The 25,708-nt window shown below is 37.0% G+C and overlaps 1 protein-coding gene across 1 annotated transcript in view; it reads left to right on the forward strand.

The window, feature by feature from the left end:
* The window catches only part of ARHGAP19 (Rho GTPase activating protein 19), a gene marked incomplete at its 3' end in the record, with an annotated part of 50,597 nt that overhangs the window by 12,886 nt on the left and 12,003 nt on the right, over positions 1-25,708 (forward strand). The window contains exons 2-6 of the mRNA XM_082855162.1: positions 7,919-8,184; positions 9,496-9,576; positions 11,423-11,632; positions 13,833-14,059; positions 15,776-15,862. Coding sequence (XP_082711288.1) covers positions 7,919-8,184; positions 9,496-9,576; positions 11,423-11,632; positions 13,833-14,059; positions 15,776-15,862 — 871 coding nt within the window. The remainder of the gene's footprint in view (positions 1-7,918; positions 8,185-9,495; positions 9,577-11,422; positions 11,633-13,832; positions 14,060-15,775; positions 15,863-25,708) is intronic.

Genomic DNA, 25,708 nt, shown 5'->3' on the forward strand with positions numbered 1-25,708 from the left:
ATTGCGGAGCACGGGCTCTAGGCGCGCAGGCTTCAGTAGTTGTGGCACACGGGCTCAGTAGTTGTGACTCGTGGGCTCTAGAGTGCAGGCTCAGTAGTTGCGGTGCACGGGCTTAGTTGCTCCTCGGCATGTGGGATCTTCCTGAGCCAGGGCTCGAACCCGTGTCCCCTGCATTGGCAGGCAGATTCATAACCACTGTGCTGCCAGGGAAACCCCAAATATATTTTTGTAGATGATTGGAGTCTAAATTAGTGATAAGAGGTCCATATTACAAAACCTTGGATAGCTACTCTTAAGGGCAGACCTTGGGATGTAAGTGTTTCAAAATTTTTGTTTAAGAAATTGTATATTATTTCCTGAAAAACTGTGGTACTACTTAACAACTTTAAACTGTTTCTGTTATAAAAACCCTGCCAGCTTGGACACACGGGACCTACTTTTATCCTTTCTTTTTATGTACCACTTTCATAATACCAGTTTAACTTTGGCATGTAGAAAAAGGGAAGAATAATAGCCTCTTCTTTAATACTTGTATTCATATCTAACAGCTTTCCAATAAAGTGACACATTTAAAGCCATGTTTCAGAGCCAGAGATTGAAAAAGTAGTAAGAGAGTGCATACTTCTCTCAGGGTGGTAAGTCAGGTTTAGACAACTTTAAATATAGCTCATATTTTGATAGATGTTGCCAAGATTGTGGTTCTTGGAGAACAAATCAAGTTAAGCAATTCACTAGGGAGGAAACATTTAGTTTTGTGGGTATGGAGTTTTGGTAGTAGTCAGCCAAAAGATACATCTGCAGGATACAGGTTTTTTTTTTTTCTCCCACTGCCTTGAATTTTGCAGATTCATGGGTTCAACATGCCTCAAAAGCACCTGCATTTCATTTTTATGTAATTGATTTTTCAGCTGTGAATTTTGTTTCCAGTCCTTTCACTAAGCATATCACCTTACATGTAGAGTTCCATCTAGTGGTAAAAGTAATCATTGCAGACTATAGGTAATAAAAAATATCCTGTTTGAGGGGTAGGTCTTGCCTCTATTACTCTTTGGGATAGTTGCCTAGTATATGCATTTAAATACTGGAGTCCTTGCTATTTCTGTATGCCTGTATACTTAACTACTAATTCTCCTGGTTCTAGACATTTATGCAAAAACCTTTATGATGAGGAAATTAACCTTTAGTATATACTGTACTTAGATTTTCTGTGATATTTACATCAAGTTGTAGCAAGACTTAGGTCAAAACTACTTGGTTTCTTAAAAAAATTTGTCATCAAGGATGTTGGTTATATATACAAGTAATAATATAATCAGTACTCTTTCTAACACCCAGCTTCAACAAATGTTAACATTTTCCAGATTTACTTCAAATGAACCACTCCCCTTTCCCCCAGCTGAATACTTTATCACAAAAACAGTGCTAACACCCTAGAAACTCCCCTTATGCCCTCTGGCCTCCTCATAATCACAAACCTTCAAAGGTAACCATTATCCTGAATGGTAAATACATCTTTGCTTCTCTTTACAATTTTGCTACTTAAGCAAGTACAGATCTTCCTTGATTTATGATGGAGTCGAAAATGCATTTAGTACACCTAACCTACTGAACATGATAGCTTAGCCTAGCCTACCTTAAACATGCTCAGACCACTTACATTAGCCTATAATTGGTCAGAATCATTTAACACAAAGCCTATTTTGTAATAAAGCATTGACTATCTCATGTAGTTTATTGACTACTCTACTTTAAGTGAAAAAACAATGGTTGTATGGGTACAGGATGGTTGCTGTCCAGCATCACGAAAGAGTATTGTACTACATATTGCTAGCCTGGGAAAAGATCAAAATTCAAAATTGAAGTACGGTTTCTACTGAATGCATATTGCTTTCACACCATCATAAAGTCGAAAAATCGTAAGTTGAACCATTGTAAGTTGGAGACTGTATCTCTAAACACTGTATTTTTTGTCTTTTTTTTTTTTTTTTTTTTGCGGTACGCGGGCCTCTCACGGTCGTGGCCTCTCCCGTTGCGGAGCACAGGCTCCGGACACGCAGGCTCAGCGGCCATGGCTCACGGGCCTAGCAGCTCCGCGGCATGTGGAATCTTCCCGGACCGGGGCACAAACCCGCGTCCTCTGCATCGGCAGGCGGACTCTCAACCACTGCGCACCGGAGAAGCCCTATTTTTTGTCTTTTTAAAAAATAATTTATTTATTTATTTTTGGCTGCGTTGGGTCTTCGTTGCTGCGTGCGGGCTTTTCTCTAGTTGTGGCGAGTGGGAGCTACTCTTCGTTGCGGTGCTTCTCATTGCGGTGGTTTCTCTTGTTGTGGAGCATGGGCTCTAGGTGTGCAGGCTTCAGTAGGTGTGGCCCACGAGCTTAGTTACTCCACTGCATGTGGGATCTTCCCGGACCAGGGCTCGAACCCGTGTCCCCTGCATTGGCAGGCGGATTCTTAGCCACTGCGCCACCAGGGAAGCCCTGTCATTGTTTTTTAATTTGCAGTTCCTTGGTGTCTAATGATATTGAGTGGCTTTTTAAATGAGATTTTATGGAAATCTCATGCTTGTTTTTCTATTAGGCTATTTATTTTTTCTTATTGATTAATACGAAGTCTACATATATTCAAGATATGAGCCATTTTTTGCTGTATGTATTGTAGATATATTTTCCCACTCTGTGCCGGTCATTTTCACTTTCTTGATGGTGTCTTTTGATAAACACAAGTTCTCATTTTAATGAAGTCAATTGTATTGATCTTTTTCTTTAATATTTTTTATGTGTTATTTAAAAATTATTTCCCCACCCTGAGTTCAATAATATATTCTTCTATATTACCTTCTAGTAGGCTTATTGTTTTGTTGTTCACCTTTAGATCTATAATTCACCTGGAATTGACCTTGTGTATAGTGACATAGGTGTCAGTTTTCATTTTTTCCCCCTATAGATGTCCATGTGTCCCCGCACCATTTCGTGAAAAAGTCATTCATTCCCCATTGATTTGCAGTGCCACCTTATCCTGAATCCAGTAAAGAAGAAAGGAAGTAATAAATATAAGAGCAGAAATTAGTGAAATAAACAACAAACATGTAATAGAGGAGTTCAGTAAAACCAAAAGCTGGAACCTTGACAAAGCTAATAAAAATTGCTAAATCTCTAATAAGATTCATAAATTAAAAAAGAGAGAAAACATAAATTACCAATATCGGGAACAAGGAGGAGGACATCACTACAGAACCTGGACACATTAAAAAGTTCCTAAGAGGATATTATGAACAAGTTTATGCCAGTAAAGTTTGAATATTTATGTGAAATAGACAAAACCCTAGACATATCTGGCTTACCAAAATTAATACAAGAAGAAATAGAAAATTTGAATAGTTCTGTAACACAAAATAAATTGAGTATATATAATTAAAAACCTTACAAAGAAAACTCTAAGTCCAGATGGCTTCATCAGCCAATTCCATCAAACATTTAAAGAATAAATGACACAAACTTTTTCAGAAAACAGAAAAATAGGACACACTCCCCAACTCACTTTGTAAGGCCAGCACAACCTTGATACAAAACCTAATGAAGACAATATAAGAAAGAACAATTCCACGATAATCTCACTTATGAACATAAATGGAGAAACCTAAACAAACTATTAGCAAACCAAATTCGGTAATATATAAAAATGATAATACATTATTATAATATTGGGTTTATTCTAGAAATGCCCAGCTGGTTTAACATTAATCATTCATTCACTACATAAACAAAATAAAGGAGAAAAATTATATGATTGTCAAAAAATTTTGATGAAATTAAGCACAGACTCATGATAATAAATAAATAACCCTTAGCAAACTAAGAATAAGAAGATATCACCTGAATCTGATAGTTTATGCCAAAATGATGGGTGGGGAAAAATACCATTTTTCAATTTTCTTTACCCTGATAACTTCTAAAGTTAAGATTCTGTTCATGTTTATTAGTCATTTAGACCCCTCTTCTATGAATTACTTGGTTATATCTTTTGACAAATTTTTTTTTTCAGTTTATGGCTTGTCCTTTATTATTACTTTTAAGGTTTTACATTTATTTGTTATTTATTTATTTATTATGAATGGGTAGTATGTTCACGAGTCAAAAATCCAGAAAATACAAAAAAGCATACAGTGAAAAGTTTCTCTCCCACTCCTGTTCTTTCATCCAGTTCCTCTCTCCAGAGGCACTGTGACTTCATTTTTTGAGAACTTTGTTTATAATGTTATTTGTTGAACAGACATTTAAAATTTTAATGTAGTTAAATGTTTCAATCTTTTCTTTGTGGATTGTGCATTTTATGTCATGTTTAAGAAGTCTTTTTTCTGCCTCATTAATTTATTCTTTTTAAAGTTTGACTCTTTTGGAAGGGAATCTAAACAAGAATGTATATATGTACATGTATAACTGGTTCACTTTGCTGTACAGTAGAAACTAACACAACATTGTAAAGCAACTATATTCCAATAAAAATAAAAAAAATTGGCTTTTCATATTTGGATCTTTATTCTGTCTGGAATTTATTTTTTGTGTATGACGTGAGGTAGGGATCACCCTTCCTTTTATATTATAAAACTGCTTGTCCTTATACTGTTCATATTGTGTGATTGTTTTGTCTAATACAACTTTCAGTGTGATGGGAGACTACTCTTGCGTTTCATCTATGTGTTGGCAAATACAATTCACTTGGTCCAGTTTTTAATTTCTGTTTTGTTCCTACTTGCAGATGAGTGCTTAGAGTCCTAATAAGTACTGCCTTTCAGGCCCCATAATGTGCCCTTGTGTCCTCTAACATGTCTGGAATTTGTGTAGGCTGTGATGGGGCAGGGAAAGGAGGGTTTCTTTGTTACAACGAACAAGGAGAAAGCTTTTTTCCTGTCTCTTCGATTTACCAATGCCTCATCAGAAGCTTTCAGCATTTATGTAAGAAATTAATTTTTTTCTTAAACTTGAGCAAACTTAGAGTTTGTTTTAAAATTAGATACTGTAGAGGAGGAAGTTGTTTTTGCTTAAAAATAGTATTTTTCTTTTTCTTTAGCCCTTCTCTTAAGTTCTTGACCATGTTCTGTGATATTCTCAGCTTTATATTGTGGTACTATGTATTCCATGGAAAGAGATTAGCGGACTTTGTGATATGGGGATAATTTAAAAACATAACCTACTATATCTGTCTTTTCCATCTCTTATCTTCCATTTTACTTCCTTTTTTTAACCACTTCTCTCCCTTACTTTTTGTCTTACCACATGCTCCACTCAGAAAAAGTGAAGGAGAGGAAAAAAAAAGAACTAGGTTAAAGAAGTTAAAGTGAGACAAAACAAAAGTGAATGATTATGGGAAGGAAGGGGAGAAAAAGCAGAAGGGGAAAAGAAACTGAGATTGCTTGTTTGTTACTTGTGTATTAGGACTCCTAAGGTGTCTCTTTCTTGTATTCCTTGTGAATAGGTAGGGGCAGCCTTGAACTTATTTATTCTCCTACCTATTCTACCTATTTCGGAGGGAGCAGACCGCAAGGTAGAAAGGATTCTGTTGAGAAACGATGTAGTAGGGTTTTGTGCCTCCGGCTCCTTTCTACTTGTCTATTTGATCCAGTTTAGTGCCTGAAGGTCAACTGTGATATAAGTTTTGGAATCTCAACTGAGTCTTACTCTGGATATTAATAAACTAAGATCTGGAGGTTATATGTATGTATGTGTTTCTACTTTAAGAATATAATAGATGCTATTCATGTACATTTATATGTTAGAATTAATTTGATCTGGATTCTGTTTTTCAGAATTAAAAGGGATGTGACATCCATAAAAGCTTAGATCTGATAAATTATAAGACTCTTTCCGGTGCTAACCCATTTCATGATTTTCTGGCTCTCTCAGTAGAGTAGTAATTTCTCATTGGCAGTGATTATAAGTAATAGTTGTCTATTGGCTCATTTCTTGACTGAAATAAGCTGACATTAAAAAAAAAGGCTTTGTCAATGCTTAGGATGAAATTGCTTTTGATTTTATTTGGCTTGTATTATAATCATTTGCCAATGATTATACAGGGAAAATTATACAGGAATTTATACAGGAAAAATAACCTTAGTGTATAAAAAGGTTGAGGAAACAGCATTTTAAGTTCTCTTTCTTTAATGACTTTTTGGCTTGAAAATACACATTCATAATTTTTATGTAAATTCTTATGTTATCATTTTAGAGAAAAGAAATTTAGTAGCCACCAACTGAAGATTTGGGCTGTTGAATAAAATTATGTAATAACTTTTCAGGGAAGTAGAGATGAACTTTGAAATTTACCCATGCCTTGTTTTCATTATACCATGTTAAAAGTGATCCATGTAGGACTTCCCTGGCGGTGCAGTGGTTAAGACTCTGTGCTTCCACTGCAGGGGAGCTAAGATCCCACATGCCATGTGATGTGGCCAGAAAAAAAGAAGTTCCATGTAGTATTGGCAAAGTGTGTTAAAGATTAGTTATATTTAATGTTTAGAGATATCATTTTTCCTGGAACAGTGCTTTGGTACCTAGGGTGTTGTGGAAACTTTTAAGTTGTGATTGTTTTTATTGTGGGAATGTTTGATTGAGTCAGGTGGATTTCAGCTTTGTCTGACAGATGTGATGACTTGTCCTTTCTGGCTTGTGTTACATTTACTCATTGGTTGTATAATAGATGGCTGTTTATATAATGAAAATTAGAATAAGCCATTAGAGATGATTGATAATGGATACAAACAAGTGGTGATGTGTCTGCTACAAGAGATGGAATAATACAGTTCTTATATGTAACATGTTAAAATTAGAAAACAATAGGGAAGAAAATATTTCTGAGAGTCAGAGGAGCTTTGCTAGAAGTATAGCCCAAATAATTTAGGAGTGGAAAACCAGCTATGATCAAGGGCCAACAGAACATATCTGCTGAGTATTACTCAGTGATAGAAGAGTAAAATGAGAAGCAAAATACAGAATTTTTTTAAGTGCCTTAGAGAGGAAGAACCTGTCTGAGCAAAGTTTGGACTTAGACGATGGGCCAAAGCCATCCAGAATGAAGGATTTTAAAATAAAACCCATTTCTGAACCTTGGCAAGGCTGAATTAATATCTATTTTATGTACCTGTAAGTGCCTTCCATTCTAGTGAAGGCTTTTTGGTTATGAGGAACAGAATCCAAAGCGCCTGGCTCAGTTGAAGGGGACTGATTATAAGGAAACACCTGCCTGTGTAGGGACCCAGGAACCAAAGAACCCTAAGGGTAGAGTAAATGTTTTCAAAATGTCTACTATACTGTTTAGATATAGTTTTAGCTCTTCAGTAGTCTCATGCTCACTGTCACATGGTTTCTGTGGCATTTGCGACTAGCCTGTGTTACTGTCAGCAGTTAATCACTGGATGGAAAATACCATACAGTGCTGGCTATACTCCCAGGAAGGCCTTAATTTAATGATTACCCATTGCTGTGTTAGGGGGAACAGCTGCAGTTCTGATGTTTTACAAGAATTTAATGGTAATAGTTTAGGGTTTGACTGTTTTAATAAGGAAAGTGGTCTATGTGACTGCCAGTTCTAATATACTCTTAGACTCAGGAGGCTGTAAGGATCTCTATCTTCTTGCAGTGAATGCCTAAAATTAAGAGGCAAATTCAGGTCATATCATAGAGGCTGTTTGGTGTCTTTTCTTTAAACTAAAATTCTAAGGTGGATATAACCTAAACAGCAACAAGCCCAAATTGTCTTCTTTTATGCAGTCAGCAGATTGGGGATTAGGTTTTCAAAAGACCAGTCTGTAGGTTATATATATGCCCACAGAAAGAATGAATAATTGTATGGTCGAGAGGGAATGCGAAACCCATATTAAAAATGATCCCCCCAAAGATTCTTCTGTTTTATGTTTTCAGAGATGCCATCTGCAATTTTGTTATCTGCAATGACTCTTCCCTTCGAAGTCAGCCCATTATCTTCAATCCTGACTTTTTTGTGGAGAAACTCCGACATGAGAAACCTGAGGTGTTCACCGAGTTGGTGGTCAGCAATATCACAAGGCTCATCGACTTGCCTGGAACTGAGTTGGCTCAGCTGATGGGAGAAGTGGACCTTAAGTTGCCTGGTGGGGCCGGCCCGGCATCAGGATTCTTCCGGTCTCTAATGTCTCTCAAGCGAAAGGGTAGGAGATGTATCTGTGAAGGGGGCAGGTCTCAGCTGCTCCCTGGGCTTCATTCTGAACATCTGCATGTTCATGGAGGAGTTTCTATTATTATAAAGCACTTTTTGTCATTTTTCATTTACATGAGTAGTAAAACCTTAAGTAATATTAATAAAAATTATAAAAACTGTCTAGATAAATTAAAGCATATATATCAGTCCCCAAGACATAACATGATTAGTTTAGGTAGTTATCAGGGGCACCTTGATTTTCATGCCCTATTAATACTATACTAAAATAATATTAAAGATACAAAGTTTCACAGCTGGTGAGTACAGTAAAGAAAGTTTGAACATTTTTTTATTGCAGTAGTTCTCAAATGTTTTCATTCCATGGAATGCTTTGATAAGGCAAATACCTATGAATCACCCAAAAAAAGCCTTCTCAGAAATAAGTTATTAGTGATATATATAATAAATTATGACTATTAACACTGCTTTTGATAAGATGTTAAAGAGGTACTATTTTGTTTTTTAATTTTTTTAAATTAATTTATTTTTTAAAATAAATTTATTTTTTATTTTTGGCTGTGTTGGGTCTTCGTTGCTGTGTGCTGGCTTTCTCTAGTTGCGGTGACCGGGGGCTACTCTTTGTTGCGGTGCGCAGGCTTCTCATTGCGGTGGCTTTTCTTGTTGCGGAGCACGGGCTCTAAGCGCGCAGGCTTCAGTAGTTGTGGCACGTGGGCTCAGTAGTTGTGGCTTGCGGGCTCTAGAGCTCAGGCTTAGTAGTTGTGGCACACGGGCTAAGTTGCTCCACGGCATGTGGGATCTTCCCGGACCAGGGCTCGAACCCATGTCCCTTGCATTGGCAGGCAGATTCTTAACCACTGAACCACCAAGGAAGCCCCTGTTTTTTTAAATATTAGGAAATCCTGAGGGCAGCAAAAAAAGTTTAAACATTATAACAGATCAGACCCTATACCAACTCTAGTGGATAATCTATCATGCTCTGACAATCATGGGTCTAAGTTCTATTTTTTGTTTGTTTTTAAATTACATATCAATATTCTAGGTATTGCTACTTAAATAAGAAGATGGTCTTTGCCTTGAAGGAACCTACCATCTAAGATTAAACTCGCAGAGAGTTGATTGAGAGTTTTCTGATTACATTTTCTGGTACACTTCCAACTTTAAGGTTTTTGTTTACTGACCCTGTGAAAATACTTGCTAAACTGTAACATAATATACTTGAGGGGTATGTTGCTTTTAAGTATGCTGATTTTGTACTATTTGTGGAAAATATAGCCTTGTTCTATTGTATGGTTTTTTTCAGAAAAAGGAGTAATATTTGGATCCCCACTGACAGAGGAAGGCATTGCCCGTATATACCAACTGATTGAATATCTACACAAAAGTAAGACTACTTGAAATTTTGTCATTCTTTGTTAATGAAGAATTGTCAGTTTTCTACTGGGAGCTAACATCCTTGAGTTAGCAATTGTTAGGTGACAATTAACCATCAACAAAGACACTAATCAATGATAATTTCAGGTGGTATGTTTCTAAATATATTTCCTTTTAAATTTCATCTCATATATTGATTTGTTTTATACTCTCAAAGATATATATACATTAGATAGTGTCTATGAAATCACAATTTCCCCTTGACTGAAAGAGACATTTCTTCTGTAAAAATACATTGCTCCTTTATAACATTTACTCCAGGGAGCATAATTTATTGCCAAAGATACTTTTCATCTCTAGAATTCTCTGATTAAAATACACTCTTCACTTAATTCCTTTTTCATTTTTTTAGTAGTCATACTGGTTATGTCATTGCTCTAAGTGTTTGGCAGAGCTGAGTGTATATGAAATGTGTGGCTTTATGTGATGTCTTGATAAATTTGACACTAACACTTATTTATGTCTTATTCTATATGGGACATTGTGCTAGGAGCTAGAGCAGAGGTTGCAAACTGACAGCCTAAGAGTTTAAGTTTAAACTTAAACTTAAGTTTAAGTTTAAGTTTAAGTCATCTATATTCATATTTTGTTTGTTTGGCAAAGGATTAAATTAAAAATAAAATAAGTTATCAGTCTTTTAAAATGGAAACAGTCCAGGTTTTCAACTTCTTTGGATAATAGGAAATAATAGGAAGGTCTAGCATCCTTGGGCCCTGTTGCCACTTGGACACAGTCAGCTGGAGCACAGGTAGGTGCTCCTCAGTTTGCTAGGGTTCCTGTTCATTCATTTACTGTTACCAGCCTGGCGTTGTAGGCATTTGAACTTGGACCCCTGAATTAGGGGGTTATACAAAGAAATATGGACCTAAGCTGAAAACATAACTCTCGTGCTTCTTCCAGGTCAAACCAAAACAATATGTCTCATCTTTTTTATCCCCTTAGATTAGCTTAAAATATAGGTGGGAGGGAAGAATCGTTTAGTTGGGATGACCCTGAGTTTCTGGGAATCTCTTAGACTGAAAGGTGATCTGATAGGTTAGAGTTTTAATTCCTGGGGCAGCACAGAGACTCTAGATTCATTTTAGGCTGGGAAACTGTTTTACAGGAGCAATGAACCCCCACAGATGAACTTGGCCCCTCCAGCAAAGTCTGAGATGACCCACGGGAAGGGGCCTTCAGGGAGATTTGGCTTTCTTCCAACTTATTTTTCAAGCCCATTCTGACTATTAAGGTTAAAGTCAGGGAGTGAGGAGGGATAAATTAGGAGTTTGGGATTAACAATATACACACTACTATATATAAAATAGATAACCAACAAGGACCTACTGTATAGCACAGGGAACTATACCCAATATCTTGTAATAACCTATAATGGAAAGAATCTAAAAAAGAATATCTATCTATCTATCTATCTATCTATCTATCTCTATCTATCTATCTTACTTTGCTGTACACCTAAAACTAACACAACACTGTAAATCAACTATATTTCAACAGAAAATTAAAAAAAAAAAAGGTTAAATTCAGTTTCCAGGTGTGCCTCAGGAGGTTCAGTGACTCCTGGGTGGACCACGTCTCAGTCTGGGAGATCTCTGGGTGCTCAGGGATGTTCAGATATGTTTCCTCAGGGGCCAGTAGGTTCTAAACTAATCTGGGAAGAAAGACAAAAACGTCCTTCAAGTTCTTTGTAAAGGGTCTTTCAAGTATAAAGTGGTCTTTTAGATGACTTATTTTAATCATAATTCCTCTTTTTATTTCCTTTTTCATGTCCTCTGTTTCTCTTCCATGCTGAACAGACTTGAGAGTAGAGGGTTTGTTTAGAGTACCAGGGAATAGTGTCCGACAGCAGATTTTAAGGGATGCTCTCAATAATGGAACTGATATCGACTTGGAATCAGGGGAGTTTCACTCAAATGATGTTGCTACCTTGCTGAAGATGTTTCTAGGAGAGTTACCTGAGCCCCTGCTGACACATAAACATTTTCATGCACACCTCAAAATTGCTGGTGAGTATAGGAGGTGAGAAAGAGATGTGAATACATTTCTTTCAATTTAGTAAAGTCATCTGGAATATTCTGTTGTTTGTAACCCACAGCAGTGGTTCTGTTAATATTGTTTGACTTCATGATATTTCTGGGCTCTCTGAATACTCATAAGCATTGGCTAGTTATGGTTGATTTGGTCAAAATTTTTTTTTGTGGAATAAACTTCTTTGAAGATAAAGTCTGGGTTTTACCTATTTTTGTATTCCTGATGGATCCTAGCATTGTGCTGTGAACATTTTAGTTGCTTAATTTATGTATGCTTTTCACTGGATTGATTGACACACCCAAATCAATTACCCAAATCAGTAGTCACAGTTTTGTATATTTGCCTTAGTTTGAGGCTTTTGCTAAGTATTAATATGCCTCAGTTGAGATCATCTCTACTCTTGGAAATTTGCTTCTTATAAATAATTTTACTTGTTTTCTAAATAGGCAATACATTCACATGAATTAAAATTCAAAAGGTTCAAAGAGTATACAGTGAAAAGCCTCTTTCCCACCCCTGTTCCCAGCACTCAGTTTTTCTTCCCAGAGGGAACCAATGCTATTTATTTCTAATGTATCCTTACAGAGATATTTTAGACACTTACAAACACCTACATATATTCTTTTTCTTTCTTTTTATGTAATGGTAGGGTGTTATACACATGGTTCTGTGGTTTGCTTTTTTCATTTACTGTGTTTTGGAGAATGTTCCATTTCCAGCTCATAAATAGTTTCCTCTTTCTCCTTTGTGCTTGTGTTATTCATTCTTAAATTGCACAGCTGTTATGCTGCAATAGGCTCTAAGTGCACACAGCATCCACAGCCATACTATATTTACTTAGTTTTCTACCCTTGAGTCTTTTACTCTTGCTTCTAATTTTAAGAAAATAAATTTTTTTCTTTTGAATAATTTTTACTACTTAAAATAAAAACGGAGTTTTGAATTTCTAAAATCTAATAAGATTAGATTTTTTTTTAGCACTTTCAGGAACAGTTTAGATGATACAAATGAGAAAATATTACTAGAGTGTTACATAACTTTACAGTTATTTTGGGGGAGAAATAAAGTTGTTGGATATTTGAAAAAGATATGGGAAATATTGATAAGTTCTTTTTATAAGGGTTAACATGAAGAATGCTTGTTCTGTTTGCTTTCCTGTTGAGTTTATTTAGTGCAGTATCTGAAACCGCCCCTCCACCACCCCATGATTCACTGTTCTTTGATATCATACTGAGGTGTGGCACAGGTGTATCGTTTGGTACCCTTGCTGATAACTGGGAGGGATTTTTGTTTTCAATTTCATATTAACAGGGAACAGTTTCTAGAAATATTATCTGCCTTTCCTACACCTGGAATTATTTTTGAAGTTAAACAGTTTCAACAACACGTTGTTATCATTTTCAGGTCTATATGAATTATACCCAAATGGTTTTCAGTGTCTTTTGAAATTCTGATTATCTAGGGGACTGTTTTTATTGATAACCTGTGTAGCTTGTTAGGGGAGAAACAATGATTCTGACTCCATAAGGAGCTGCCTGGATCATCCTGTTATCAGGGCATAATTCACTCTCATATTTTTTTAGCAGTAAAATATCTTGGTGAGGAAATGTGAAGGGGTGGCATTATTAAAGATATGTGTGGACATGTTTTCATTTCTCTTGAGTATATACCTAGGAATGGGATTGCTAAGTCATATGGTAACTCTATGTTTAACTTTTTGAGGAACTGCCAAACAGTTTTCCAAAGTGATCACACCATTTTACATTCCCACCAGCAGTGTAGGAGAGTTTAATTTTCTCAGCATTCTTGGCAACACTTGTTATTGTCAGTCTTTTTGACTATAGCCACACCTCTGGTTATGAAGCAGTATCTCATTTTGGTTTTGATTTACATTTCTCTGATAGCTAATGATACTGAGTATACAAATGCTTACTGGCCACTTGTATGTCTTCTTTGGAATGTTTATTTAAGTCTTTTGCCCATTTTTGATGGGGTTTTTCTCTTTTAATTGTTGAGTTGTATTGACATTATTTTGTTATTATATTTTGCTATAATCTCTATTTATGCTTGATTCTTTTTTTTTCTTTCTTTGATTATAATAAATAGTAGGAGCATTGATTTTTTTTCTTGCTTGTATTTTCTCCCTCCTTTGCAATCACCTCTTTTGTCCTCAAGATTTGATGCAGTTTGATGATAAAGGAAACAAGACCAATGTACCAGATAAAGAGCGGCAAATTGAGGCTCTTCAGTTGCTATTCCTCATTCTCCCTCCACCCAATCGTAACTTGCTGAAGTTATTGCTTGATCTCCTGTACCAGACAGCAAAGAAACAAGACAAGAATAAGATGTCTGCCTATAACCTTGCCCTTATGTTTGCGCCCCATGTCTTGTGGCCAAAAAATGTAAGTGTTGAGGGAAAAAGGAAAGACTGCTTGGTTTTCTTGGGCTGGCCCTCGTCCTATGGCTGTACCTTGGTGAGGTTATCAAGGGCCCAAGGTCTAGTCTTCAGCTTTACAAGGCTAGGAACTTCCTTTATTAGTTCATTTAAGAGTTATTAAACCTGAGGGGGCCAATTCCTGTTAATCTTGCTTATAAATTATAAGTCAATCTCTTGACAAACCTGATTAGCAATTTATTAGTGGAAATTCTTAGAGGAAAATATAGCTACTAAATAAACTAGAATACTGATTTTGGCTGGTCAATGTAAATTCTTTCTTAACATGAAAGCCTTCTTGGGAAATCAAATTGATTTCTGAAGATTGAATGGTATAAATTTAGAATAGAGCTGTATGATCTTACAGGATAGTGTCACTGAGCTTTTAGATAAGATGACACAGAGAGCAATCCTGCCTTGTTGTAGCTTTTCTATATCCTATAGATGTACTCTCCTTAAATAAAGCTGAATATGCTTCTTATTACTGAGACCATGCCCTTCTTAGTGACTTACACGAGAAGTGCATTATCTAAAGGCTTTTGAACTAATTCTTGGCCTGGAAGCACGTAGCTTCATATTCCTGTCCATTCATAAAATAGGTTTTACTGTATGATGGAATTAGAGTCAGGATAACTGGGTTGGAAGCTGCAAACCCCTGTTAACTGTGTCCTTTCCTCTTTCTATGCGTAGGCTCCTCCTCTGTAAGCTGGGCATAATAGCACCTTTTCCACTTACTTGACAGGATTGTTGGGAAGATAATAGAAATAGATGGGATATAGTGACTTATAAAAGATTTTGGGGATTATAGGAAATGAGAAAAGGAAGGTAAAGGAGAGAGGTTGTGTAAGATGTTTTACCTAACAAGCAACTAGTGAAAAAATAATATAAAGCTCTGGGCCAGGAAGAGCTTCTGCCCAGAGAAAGGTTGATGAAGGGGAGGTGTGTGAGAAGAAAAAGACACACCAACATTTGTCCATGTTAAGGAGATAAAGCCTCGTAGTGAAAGAAGTTTAGAACGAGCTCACTGAGACTGAAAAGGAGTAAGTGATCTGTGACTGTAAAGAGAAGCATTGACTGTAAAGAGAAGCCTGTGAAAGAGGTCTTAGTATAAGCAAACATTAAGTAACAAAGATACATGTTGAGGATGCGGGCTTTGGTATAGTAGATATGCTGAAGTGCTTAAAAAAAAGGCAGAGGAAACAAGAGAAGGTAATCAGTGACCATGTGACTGTGTTTTTAAGAAACAGATGTCACCTCTGGTATCAATTAGTAGTGACAGTTCTCTTTCGTCTTTGGAGAAACTGTAGTTTCTCTAGAGAGCAATGTCCTTGGTGATTGTTACAGATTCTATTCTTCTTTCCCCTTTTCCCAGGGTAGATCTTCTTTAGTAACTCTGCATGTATGTCTGATTATCAGGCAGAATTAGGAAATGAAGATTGGTTCTCAAGGATTTCCTGATCACTTCAGGGACACATGGTTCTTCCTAGATTATATCATCTCTAGTGGAAACCTGCTGAACCAAAAAACCTTTCCAGAATTAAATGTTGTATTAGAGTCAGCTTTCTTGGAGATAGAAACTATCGTATGTTTGAAAGAATTAGCTTACTGATAAGTAAATGGGAGTATCTGCCTTCTACCTCCCAGCTTTTCATCTCCCTTTTTTGGTTTCTTTTGCTCTGAATAGGTCACTGCAAATGACCTTCAAGAGAATATCACAAAGTTAAACAATGGGATGACTTTTATGATTAAACACTCTCAGAAACTTTTTAAGGTAGGTAATGAATGGGATTTGGACAAGGAGGATGGAACACGGTGGGATCCTGAGAGGGCTATTAAGATGACTAGATAAGAAAGGCCCTGACTGGAACTGGAAACCAGATCGGACAGTGGTAAAACTCAGAGGGAACAACTAAGGTGGGGAAGAATATGGAGGTACCTAGAAGCTGAGTAGGGCTCTGCCCCCTGGGCAATTGGCTCCATGCCCGAGTCATCCTTCCTTTTTCATGAAAGACAGCAGATGTTGGAAGCAGAGTACTTTTATCCTGTCTGCTTCCAGCCAGTAGAATTTTGACAGCCTCCTTTCATCTTGTATTTATTGTCCTTTTAAATGCAAACTAGCAGTGTGTCTGTCAACATGATTTTCTCAATAATTTAGTGGGTCTCTGTGGATTTTAGTGGGATTCACTCAGAAGATAAATTTAAAGATAAACCCATCTCTTTCTTGGACTCTTGCTGAGAAGGCTGAGGGACAATACCTTTAAGCTTCCTGGAGGCCCTCTGGTTGGATTGAGAGTATCTGGTAGGCATACCTTTTACTTTTTGAAAGGGCCCTTTGTGTAACTGAATATTCTGACCTTTTAATGTTTCTAAGATTTTTAGCAAAAAGTTGCATAGTCACATCCTTGGCCTTTTCTTTAGAGTATACTTTCCTGATGGTGAATTTCTTAATTTTAGCATCTTTTGCCATCTGGAAAGGCTGAGAATGTTTTTTTTTTTTTTTTTTTTGCGGTATGTGGGCCTTTCACTGTTGTGGCCTCTCCCGTTGCAGAGCACAGGCTCCGGACACGTAGGCTCAGCAGCCATGGCTCACGGGCCTAGCCGCTCCGCGGCATGTGGGATCTTCCCGTACCAGGGCACGAACCCATGTCCCCTGCATCGGCAGGCAGACTCTCAACCACTGCGCCACCAGGGAAGCCCAAGGCTGAGAATTTTTAAGACCACTCAGTTCTGGTTCTTTTTTTGTCTTTCTTCAATTAAAAAAAAGAAAAATGTGGTAAAATACATATGACAACATTTACTATATGTGTACAGGCCAGTGGCATTAATTACATTCATATTATTATGTAAACCATCACCACCATCCATCGCCAGAACTCTTTTCATCTTGCAAAACTGAAACGCTATACCCATTAAACATAACTCCCCATTCATCCCTCCCCCTTGGCCCTGGCAACCACCATTCTACTTTCTGTCTGTACGATTTTGACCACTTTAAGTATGTCATAAAAGTGGAATCAATCAATTTTAGTGATTGGCTTATTTCCTTTAGCATAATGTCTTCAAGGTTCATCTATGTTGTAGCATTTGTCAGGATTTCCTTCCTTTTTAAGGCTGACATTTCATTCACTGTATATACCACATTTTGCTTATCCATTCATCTGTTGAGGACACTTGGGTTGCCTCCACATTTAGTGCTTGTGAATAATGCTTCTCTGAACATGGACATACAATATGTCTTCTAGACTCTGTTTTTAATTCTTTTGGGTATATAGTTGGCTCTCTGTATCTGTGGGTTCCCCATCCACAGATTCAACCAATGGCAGATTAAAAATATTTGGAAAAAAAATTCTAGAAAGTTCCAAAAAGCAAAACTTGAATTTGCTGCACACCAGCAACTATTTATATATCACTTACATTGTATTTACAACTATTTACATAGCATTTACATTGTATTAGGTATTATAAGTAATCTACAGATGATTTAAAGTATACAGGAAGATGTGTATAGGTTATATGCAGATACTGTGCCATTTTATATAAGGGACTTGAGTATCTGTGGATTTTGGTATCCATGGGGAAATCCTGGAACCAGTAACCTTGGATCCTGAGGTATGACTCTATACCCAGAAGTGGAATTGCTGGATCATATGGTAATTCTAACAGAACTGCCATACTGTTTTCCATAGTTGCTATAATGCTTACATTTTACCGTCTCACCAACAAGGCACAAGGGTTCCCATTACTTTGCATCCTCACCAACACTTGTTACTTTGTTTTGGGAATTTTTTTGATTATAGCTGTGTTAATGGTTGTGAGGTGGTAACTCATTGTAGTTTCAATTTGCATTTTCCTAATGATTAGTGATGTGATGTTGAACATCTTTTCATGTGCTTGTTGCTTATCTGCGTATCTTCTTTGGAGAAATGTCTATTCAAGTCCTTTGCCCATTTTTTTTTTTTTTTTTTTGGCTGCACCATGCGGCTTGTGGGATCTTAGTTCCCTGACCAGGGATTGAACCCAGGCCACAGCAGTGAAAGCACCAAGTCCTAACCACTGGACCAGCAGGGAATTCCCACCCATGTTTGAATTGGGTTGTTTGCTTTTTTGTTATTGAGTTGCAGGTGTTCTTTATATATTCTAGATATTAATCCCTTATCAGATTTATGATGTGCAAGTATTTCCTCCCATTCTGTGGATTGCCTTTTACTCTGTTGATAGTGTCTTGCTGCACAAAATTTAAAAATTTTTATGAAGTCCCATTTGTCTATTTTTTTCTTTTGTTGCTTGTGCTTTTGGTGTCATATGCAAGAAATCATTGCCAAATCCAATGCTGTGAAGGCTTTGCCCTTTACTTTCTTTTAAGAGTTTTATTGTTTTACATCTTACATTTATCTATTCTGGGTAATTTTTGTATATGGTATTAGGTAGTGGTCCAACTTCATCCTTTTGCATGTGGATATCCAGTTTTACCAACATCATTTGTTGAAAAAACTGTCCTTTCCCCATTGAATAGTTTTGCCACTCTTGTTGAAAATTCGTATATTTGAGGGTTTATCTCTGGACTCTATTCTATTCAGTTGGTCTATATGTTTATCTTTATGCCAGTACCATACTGTTTTGATTACTGTAGCTTTGTAGTAAGTTTTGAAATAAGGAAATGTGAGTCCTCTAGCATTGTTCTTTTTCAAGATTGTTTTAGCTATTGGGGGGTCCCTTGAGATTTCATATGAATTTTAGGATGGATTTTTCTATTTCCTTTTTTTTTAATATATAAATTTATTTATATATTTATTTATTTTTGGCTGCGTTGGGTCTTTGTTGCTGTGCGTGGGCTTTCTCTAGTTGCAGCAAGCGGGGGCTACTCTTGGTTGTAGTGCGTGGGCTTCTCATTGCGGTGGCTTCTCTTGTTGCGGAGCACAGGCTCTAGGTGCTCGGGCTTCAGTAGTTGTGACATGTGGGCTCCATAGTTGTGGCTTGCAGGCTCTAGAGCGCAGGCTCAGTAGTTTTGGTGCATGGTCTTAGCTGCTCCACAGCATGTGGGATCTTCCGGGACCAGGGCTCAAACCTGTGTCCCCTGCATTGGCAGGCGGATTCTTAACTATTGCGCCACCAGGGATGTCCCGATTTTTCTATTTCTACAAAAACTGTCGTTGGGATTTTGATAGGGATTGCAGTAGATTATTTTGGGTAGTATTGACATTTTAACAGTGTTAAGTCTTCCAATCCATGAACAGGGGATGTCTTTCCATTTATTTATGTTGACTTTAATTTTTTTCGTTAATGTTTTGTAGTTTTCATTGTACAAATCTTTCATCTCCTTGGTTAAGTTAATTCCTAAGTATTTTATTCTTTTTGATGCTATTGTAAATGTAATTGTTTTCTTAATTTCCTTTTTGGATTGTTCATTGTTAGTGTATAGAAATACAACTGATTTTTGTGTGTTGACTTTGTATCCTGCTACTTTGCTGAATTTGTTTATCAGTTCTAACAATTTTTCTTTGAAATCTTTAGAGTTTTCTACATATAAGATCATATCATCTATGAACAGAGATAATGTTACTACTTTCCAATTTGGCTCTCTTTTATTTCTTTTTCTTGCCTAGTTGCTCTGGCTAGTTTTGGTTCCTTTTTGTTTAACATAGTTTTTCCTTCAATTTGTCTCTCTTCTTACTTTATAGTAGCTTGATTCTGCAAGGCCAACAGGAGAGTCTCTCTAGTATGTGCTAACAAGATTCAGATGAAGATATATTTTATATATATCTTATATATAATACATATTTTATATATATAATGTATTATAAATGTATGTATCATAATTTAATCACAGTTATGCCATCCCATCACTTTAGCATATTATATAACCTGATCATCACAGGAGCAACATTCAGTCACCAATATTCTGTTGGTTAGAAACAAGTCACAAGTCCATTCACACTCAGGAAGAGGGAATTATGCAGAATGTGAACATGGAGGCCACCGTAGGATTTACCCACTACAGGATGGCAAGTGATCCAAAGTCCAGAGTTTAGAAATGACAGATCAGAATCTTTGATTTAGTAGGCTGTAAAACAAAGGGTCAGGGCTTAGGTGCCGAAGTCAAAGATTATGGTCAATTAGAAGTCAAGATCTAGGTAAGTGAATTAGAGCAGTAGACATAGGACAACAGGAGAAAGAATGGTTTTTAATGATGAACAAAGATCTTTCAAACCAGTTCTTTATATACTTCTCATTTAGGGGAAGAGCTAGTTCCAAAGCATGGATTTATAGGAATAAGTTGAGAGGAGTTGTGTGTACGGAGAGTGCAATTAACTGACAGTAGTTGTGAATCAAGATGGGGAATTTCTAGGTGCAGTTCCTAATAGAACTCTCCTTCTGTTGCGTTCTCTTGTTACCACTGATATGAGATTAACTTTTCATAGCCCACCACTCACAAGTTGAAAGAGAGGTGGGTTCTCAGAGATCTCATTGAATCTCATGGTTTCTAACTTTTCCACCTTCTGATCTCTTTACCTGTAGAGCCCATTCTCTCTTGCTCATTGTCCAGTACAATTCAAATATGCAATGAAGTTGTACTTCACTGTGAAGGATTTTTTTAAAGTGACTTAAAACAACACAAATTTGTTATCTTACAGTTCTGTAGGTCAGAAGTCTGACATGAGTCTCACTGGGCTAAAATTAAGGTGTTGGCAGGGATGCAATCCTTTCTGGATGTTCTAGGGGAAAATCCGTTTACTTGCCTTTTCCAACTTCTAGAGGTTGATCTAGAAGTTGGATCATAGTCCTTGGATCATAGTCCCCTTGGATCCTAGTCTCCTACCTCCATCTTCAAGGCTAGCAATGTTGTGTCTTTCTGATCCTTCTTCCATAGTGATGTTTCCTTCTAACCACAGCTGGGAAAGGTTCTCTGCTTCTAAGGACCCATGTGATTATAGTGGACCTGCCTGGATAGCCTAGGATACTCTCCCCATTGCAAGGTCTTTAAATTAATCACACCAGCAAAGTCCCTTTTACTATGTCAGATAACATATCACTGTGGAGGATCTTGAGAATACAGATTGTACAAACCTTAGAGATAAAACATGAGTACAGTCTCCTAGATGTAATTTGGCTTGGTACAAGTTCTAATTATTAGATTCTTTCAGACATTCTCTATTTTTACTCTTCCTTTCTCTTCCATAGATCCCTCTTTTAGCTCCTCATCCTTGGGGTTTTGATTCTTATTTGCTATTTACCTTTGTTTCCAGGCTAGTGTGAGCACTCTTTGAGCCTCTGTTTATCTCTAAAGGAGACAAAGAATGTCTTTTTTTTTTTTTTTTTTGAGATTTATTTTAGTCTCAGGACTTTTCTCTTTGGATTTGAGTCAGAACCATTGTCCTTGTGGGCATCTGCTTCACCACTTTGGCTGAGTAGGTTCTTCCCTGAGCTGTTCCTGGATGAAAAATGGTTGATTGTTCTGTGTGCTCTATACTTATTCTGAGGTCCTACTTTACCCCAGATTTGTTCTTCTTGTGCTTTGTTGTCTTCCTTTTTATTTTAATAAATTAAAAAAAAATTATTCATTTATTTACTTAGGCTGCGCCGGGTCTTAGTTACGGCACTCAGGATCTTCGTTGCCGCGTGTGGGATCTTTTAGTTGCGGCATGCGGGCTTCTTAGTTGTGTGTGGGCTTCTTAGTTGTAGCATGCGGACTCTTAGTTGCGGCATGCATGCAGGATCTAGTTCCCTGACCAGGGATCCAACCTGGGCCCCCTGCATTGGGAGCGTGGAGTCTTACCCACTGGACCACCAGGGAAGTCCCTTTGTTGTCTTTTTCTTGTTCTCAGGTTTCCTTGGGTGGACGGTTTACCTCCTAATCCTCAGATTCTATGTTGCCTCATTCTGTGTTCTTTGAATTTTTTTTCTCTAAAATTATTCCTAACTATTTATAGTTCTATCCTCTACTGTTATCAGTCCATCTGACCTAGTCTGGTTTTCTCTCTTTTCAATAGGAGTCACCACATCTTTTCCTAGGGAATTATGACATATATATAGTTGAGGCCAATTCCCATTTTATCTGGGAAGTCCTATGAACTGTAAAATACCTTGGACCCTCAGATTTTCATTTAAACCTGTCTGCTTCTGGCTCCCTTTCTGAGTATCCCTTCAGCTCATAGTATCTTTTTGGGGCAGAGGTTTGTTTTTTGTTTTGTTTTTAAATGAAGTTATAGAATAGGTGATGTGGGCTGTCATATTCTTGTTTGGAGGAAATTTCCTTTGGCTCTGCTTTATAATTTACCAAGGTAAAAATTAAACTATAGATAGCATAATGTCTTTGTCATGAGACTCTTTTTTGAAAACTTCTTTGTGAAGTTTTTCAAATATAGAGAAAAGTTGAAAGAGTGAAACAGATAACTCTCAGATTCAACAAATGTCACCATTTGCCATATTTGCTTTATCTCTCTCTCTCTCTCTATATATATATATATTTTTAAATTAATTAATTAATTGATTGATTTTTGGCTGCGTTGGGTCTTCGTTGCTACGTGCAGTCTTTCTTTAGCTGCGGCGAGCGGGGACTGCTTCTCATTGCTGTGCGTGGGCTCCTCATTGCAGTGGCTTCTCTTGTTGCGGAACATGGGCTCCAGGCATGCGGGCTCAGTAGTTGTGGCTCTAGAGTGTAGGCTCACAGGCTCACAGGCTCTAGAGTGTAGGCTCAGTAGTTGTGGCGCACAGGCTTAGTTGCTCCGTGGCATGTGGGATCCTCCTGGGCCAGGGCTCAAACACGTGCCCCTGTGTCAGCAGGCGGATTCTTAACCACTGCACCACCAGGGAAGTCCTCTATATATTCATGCTTTTTTTTTTTTTTTTTTTTGCCTGAACCACTGATATCATGATATTTTGTCCTTTAATACTTAAGCATGCATCTCCTAAGAATACGAATATTCTCCTAATAGTCACAGTATTGTTATCACATCTAAGAAGATTTACAAGAATTTCATATCAGCTAATATTCAGTTCATATTTAAATTCCCCAGTTGTCCTAAGAATGTATTTCATAGCTGCTTTTTTAAAAAACGTAAACTTGGACTTCCCTGGTGGCGCAGTGGTTAAGAATCCACCCGCCAATGCAGGGGACACGGGTTTGAGCCCTGGTCCAGTAAGATCCCACACGCTGCAGAGTAACTAAGCCCGTGCGCCACAACTACTGAGTCTGCACTCTAGAGCCTGCGAGCCATAACTACTGAGCCTGCGTGCCACAATTACTGAAGCCCGCGCGCCTAGAGCCCGTGCTCCGCAACAAGAGAAGCCATAGCATTGAGAAGCCCGCTCACTGCAACAAAAAGTAGCCGCCACTCGCCGCAACTAGAGAAAGCCCACACGCCGCAACTAGAGAAAGCCTGTGCACAGCAACAAAGACCCAATGCAGCCAAAATAAATAAATAAATTTATTTAAAAATATATAAAAAACATAAACTTGACATATATACACTACCAAATGTAAAATAGATAGCTAGTGGGAAGCAGCCGCATAGCCCAGGGAGATCAGCTCGGTGCCTTGTGACTACCTAGAGGGGTGGGATAGGGAGGGTGGGAGGGAGATGCAAGAGGGAGGAGATATGGGGATATATGGGTACATATAGCTGATTTACTTTGTTGTACAACAGAAACTAACACACCATTGTGAAGCAATTATGTTCCAATAAAGATGTAAAAAACCAAAACAGAACATAAACTGATCAAGGCTTATGTGTTGCTTTCGATTGTTATATCACTTTTAATCTGGAATAATTACTACCCTTTATCTTCATGTCATTGATTTGTTGAAGCATTCAGGCCTATTGTAGAATATTCCACATTTTAAATTTGTCTTACTGTTTTTTCAAGGTTATTTAACCTGTTCCTTCATCCCTTTCTATGTAGTTCCTATAAACCACAAGTTAGGTTCAGAGGCTTGATTAGATTCAGGTTAAGCAGTTTTGGCAGAGATTCATAGGTGATGTTTGTATACATCATATTGCATCACATTAGGAGGCACAGAATGTAGATTGTCCTACTCTCAGTAATGCTAATTTTGCTACTTGCCACATCTCTCAATTATAAAGGTACATTTTCCCCTTTGCAAGTAGTAAGTAACCTGCAGGGCAATTAACTAATATAATGGTTTAGCATCCACTGATAATCCTGCTGGACAGTATAACTATATTGTGTATCACAAAACAGTGATTTTCTAATTATATTATTAATCTTTATTAGCTGACTTTCTTCTTTGGAGAAGAGCTTTCCTTCTCTCTCTTGGTCTCTTTTATTATGAGTCTCTGTAGACCCATGGATTTTTAGTTATTCAAAGTGTTAGTCAATTTCAGTTGTTAATTTTGATTTTCAAATTGTACCAAATTTGGCCTGTGATAGCCCTTGTAAGCTGCTTCCTGCTGTGTCTTTTTGACAGGACTCCATTAGTCTTTGAGTGTTTCCATCCTGGCATAAATGTCCCCACCTTACTTTATACTTGCTCTGCCCTGGGCCTGAAATCAATTATTTTCTTCAGGGAGCCCTAATTTCTTCCACTGACACTGGGTATACGTACTGATTGTTTCTTGGGTGTCATTGCTTCTAGGCTCTTTGAGGGCAAGGAATAGAATTAAAAATTTTTTAAAAAGAAATCATTAGTTCATATTAGTATTTCCAATTCAGATTTTTTTTTAAATTTTTTAAATAATATTGTTATTCATTTATTTTAAGCTCAAAATAATTACATACCATTTGTGAAGAGAAAGTACATGTGCTTAGGCTAGTAGCAATGACTATGTTTCTCTCATCTATATTTGACACTAGGCTGAGTGGAAAGAGATAAGGGATAGCTTAAGAGACTTGACAGCAGGACTCTGATTTTCAAGACATTAACAGGATTTCTTGACATAGTTTTGAAGGTTTTTTAAAAAAATATATTGGTCAGATCTATTCAGAAGTTCCAGGCTGTGAATTAGGTATGTACTGGCTATTCCACTGAATTTTAGGTATTTACATGGATTTTGTTGATGGAGACAGTAGTTTTAGATACATCTTCAATCTTTATCAGGGTTTCTTTTTTTCCCTCTATTTGAGACATCCTAAAAAATAATTTCATATCTTCCTCAAAGTAAAATAGAGGATTAAAATAGTTGTTCAGAGGATTTTTTTTTTACATGTTTATTGGAGTATAATTTAACACTACAGAGCTTTTTCTTGACTTCTTTTACTTTATATTTGTATAAATGTAAATTTTTACATTGTAAATTCCAGATTTTAATAGCATTTATATATGTTAGTTGCTTTATCCTACAATATAATAAATTAATTTCAAAATAATAGAACTATTACTACTAACAATAAACTTCTGTAAATCTGTTGATGGAAGTTTAGGATTTCCTTACAGTTCCTTTTCCCTTGAATATATCTCACTAAGGTTGTATAGTCAGAATACAGTTTTCAAAAGTTAGGTGGAATAATTCCTTTCTCTGTGCTTATGTTATCATTTAAAAAAACATATTTATTTACTTATTTGGCTGTGCCAGATCTTAGTTATGACATGCGGGATCTTTAGTTGCAGCATGCGAGATCTTTAATTGCGGCATGCGAACTCTTAGTTTCGGCATGTGGG

This window comes from Leucopleurus acutus (genome assembly GCF_964270905.1).
Source record: "Leucopleurus acutus genome assembly, chromosome: 14".
Classification (NCBI taxonomy): domain Eukaryota; kingdom Metazoa; phylum Chordata; class Mammalia; order Artiodactyla; family Delphinidae; genus Leucopleurus; species Leucopleurus acutus.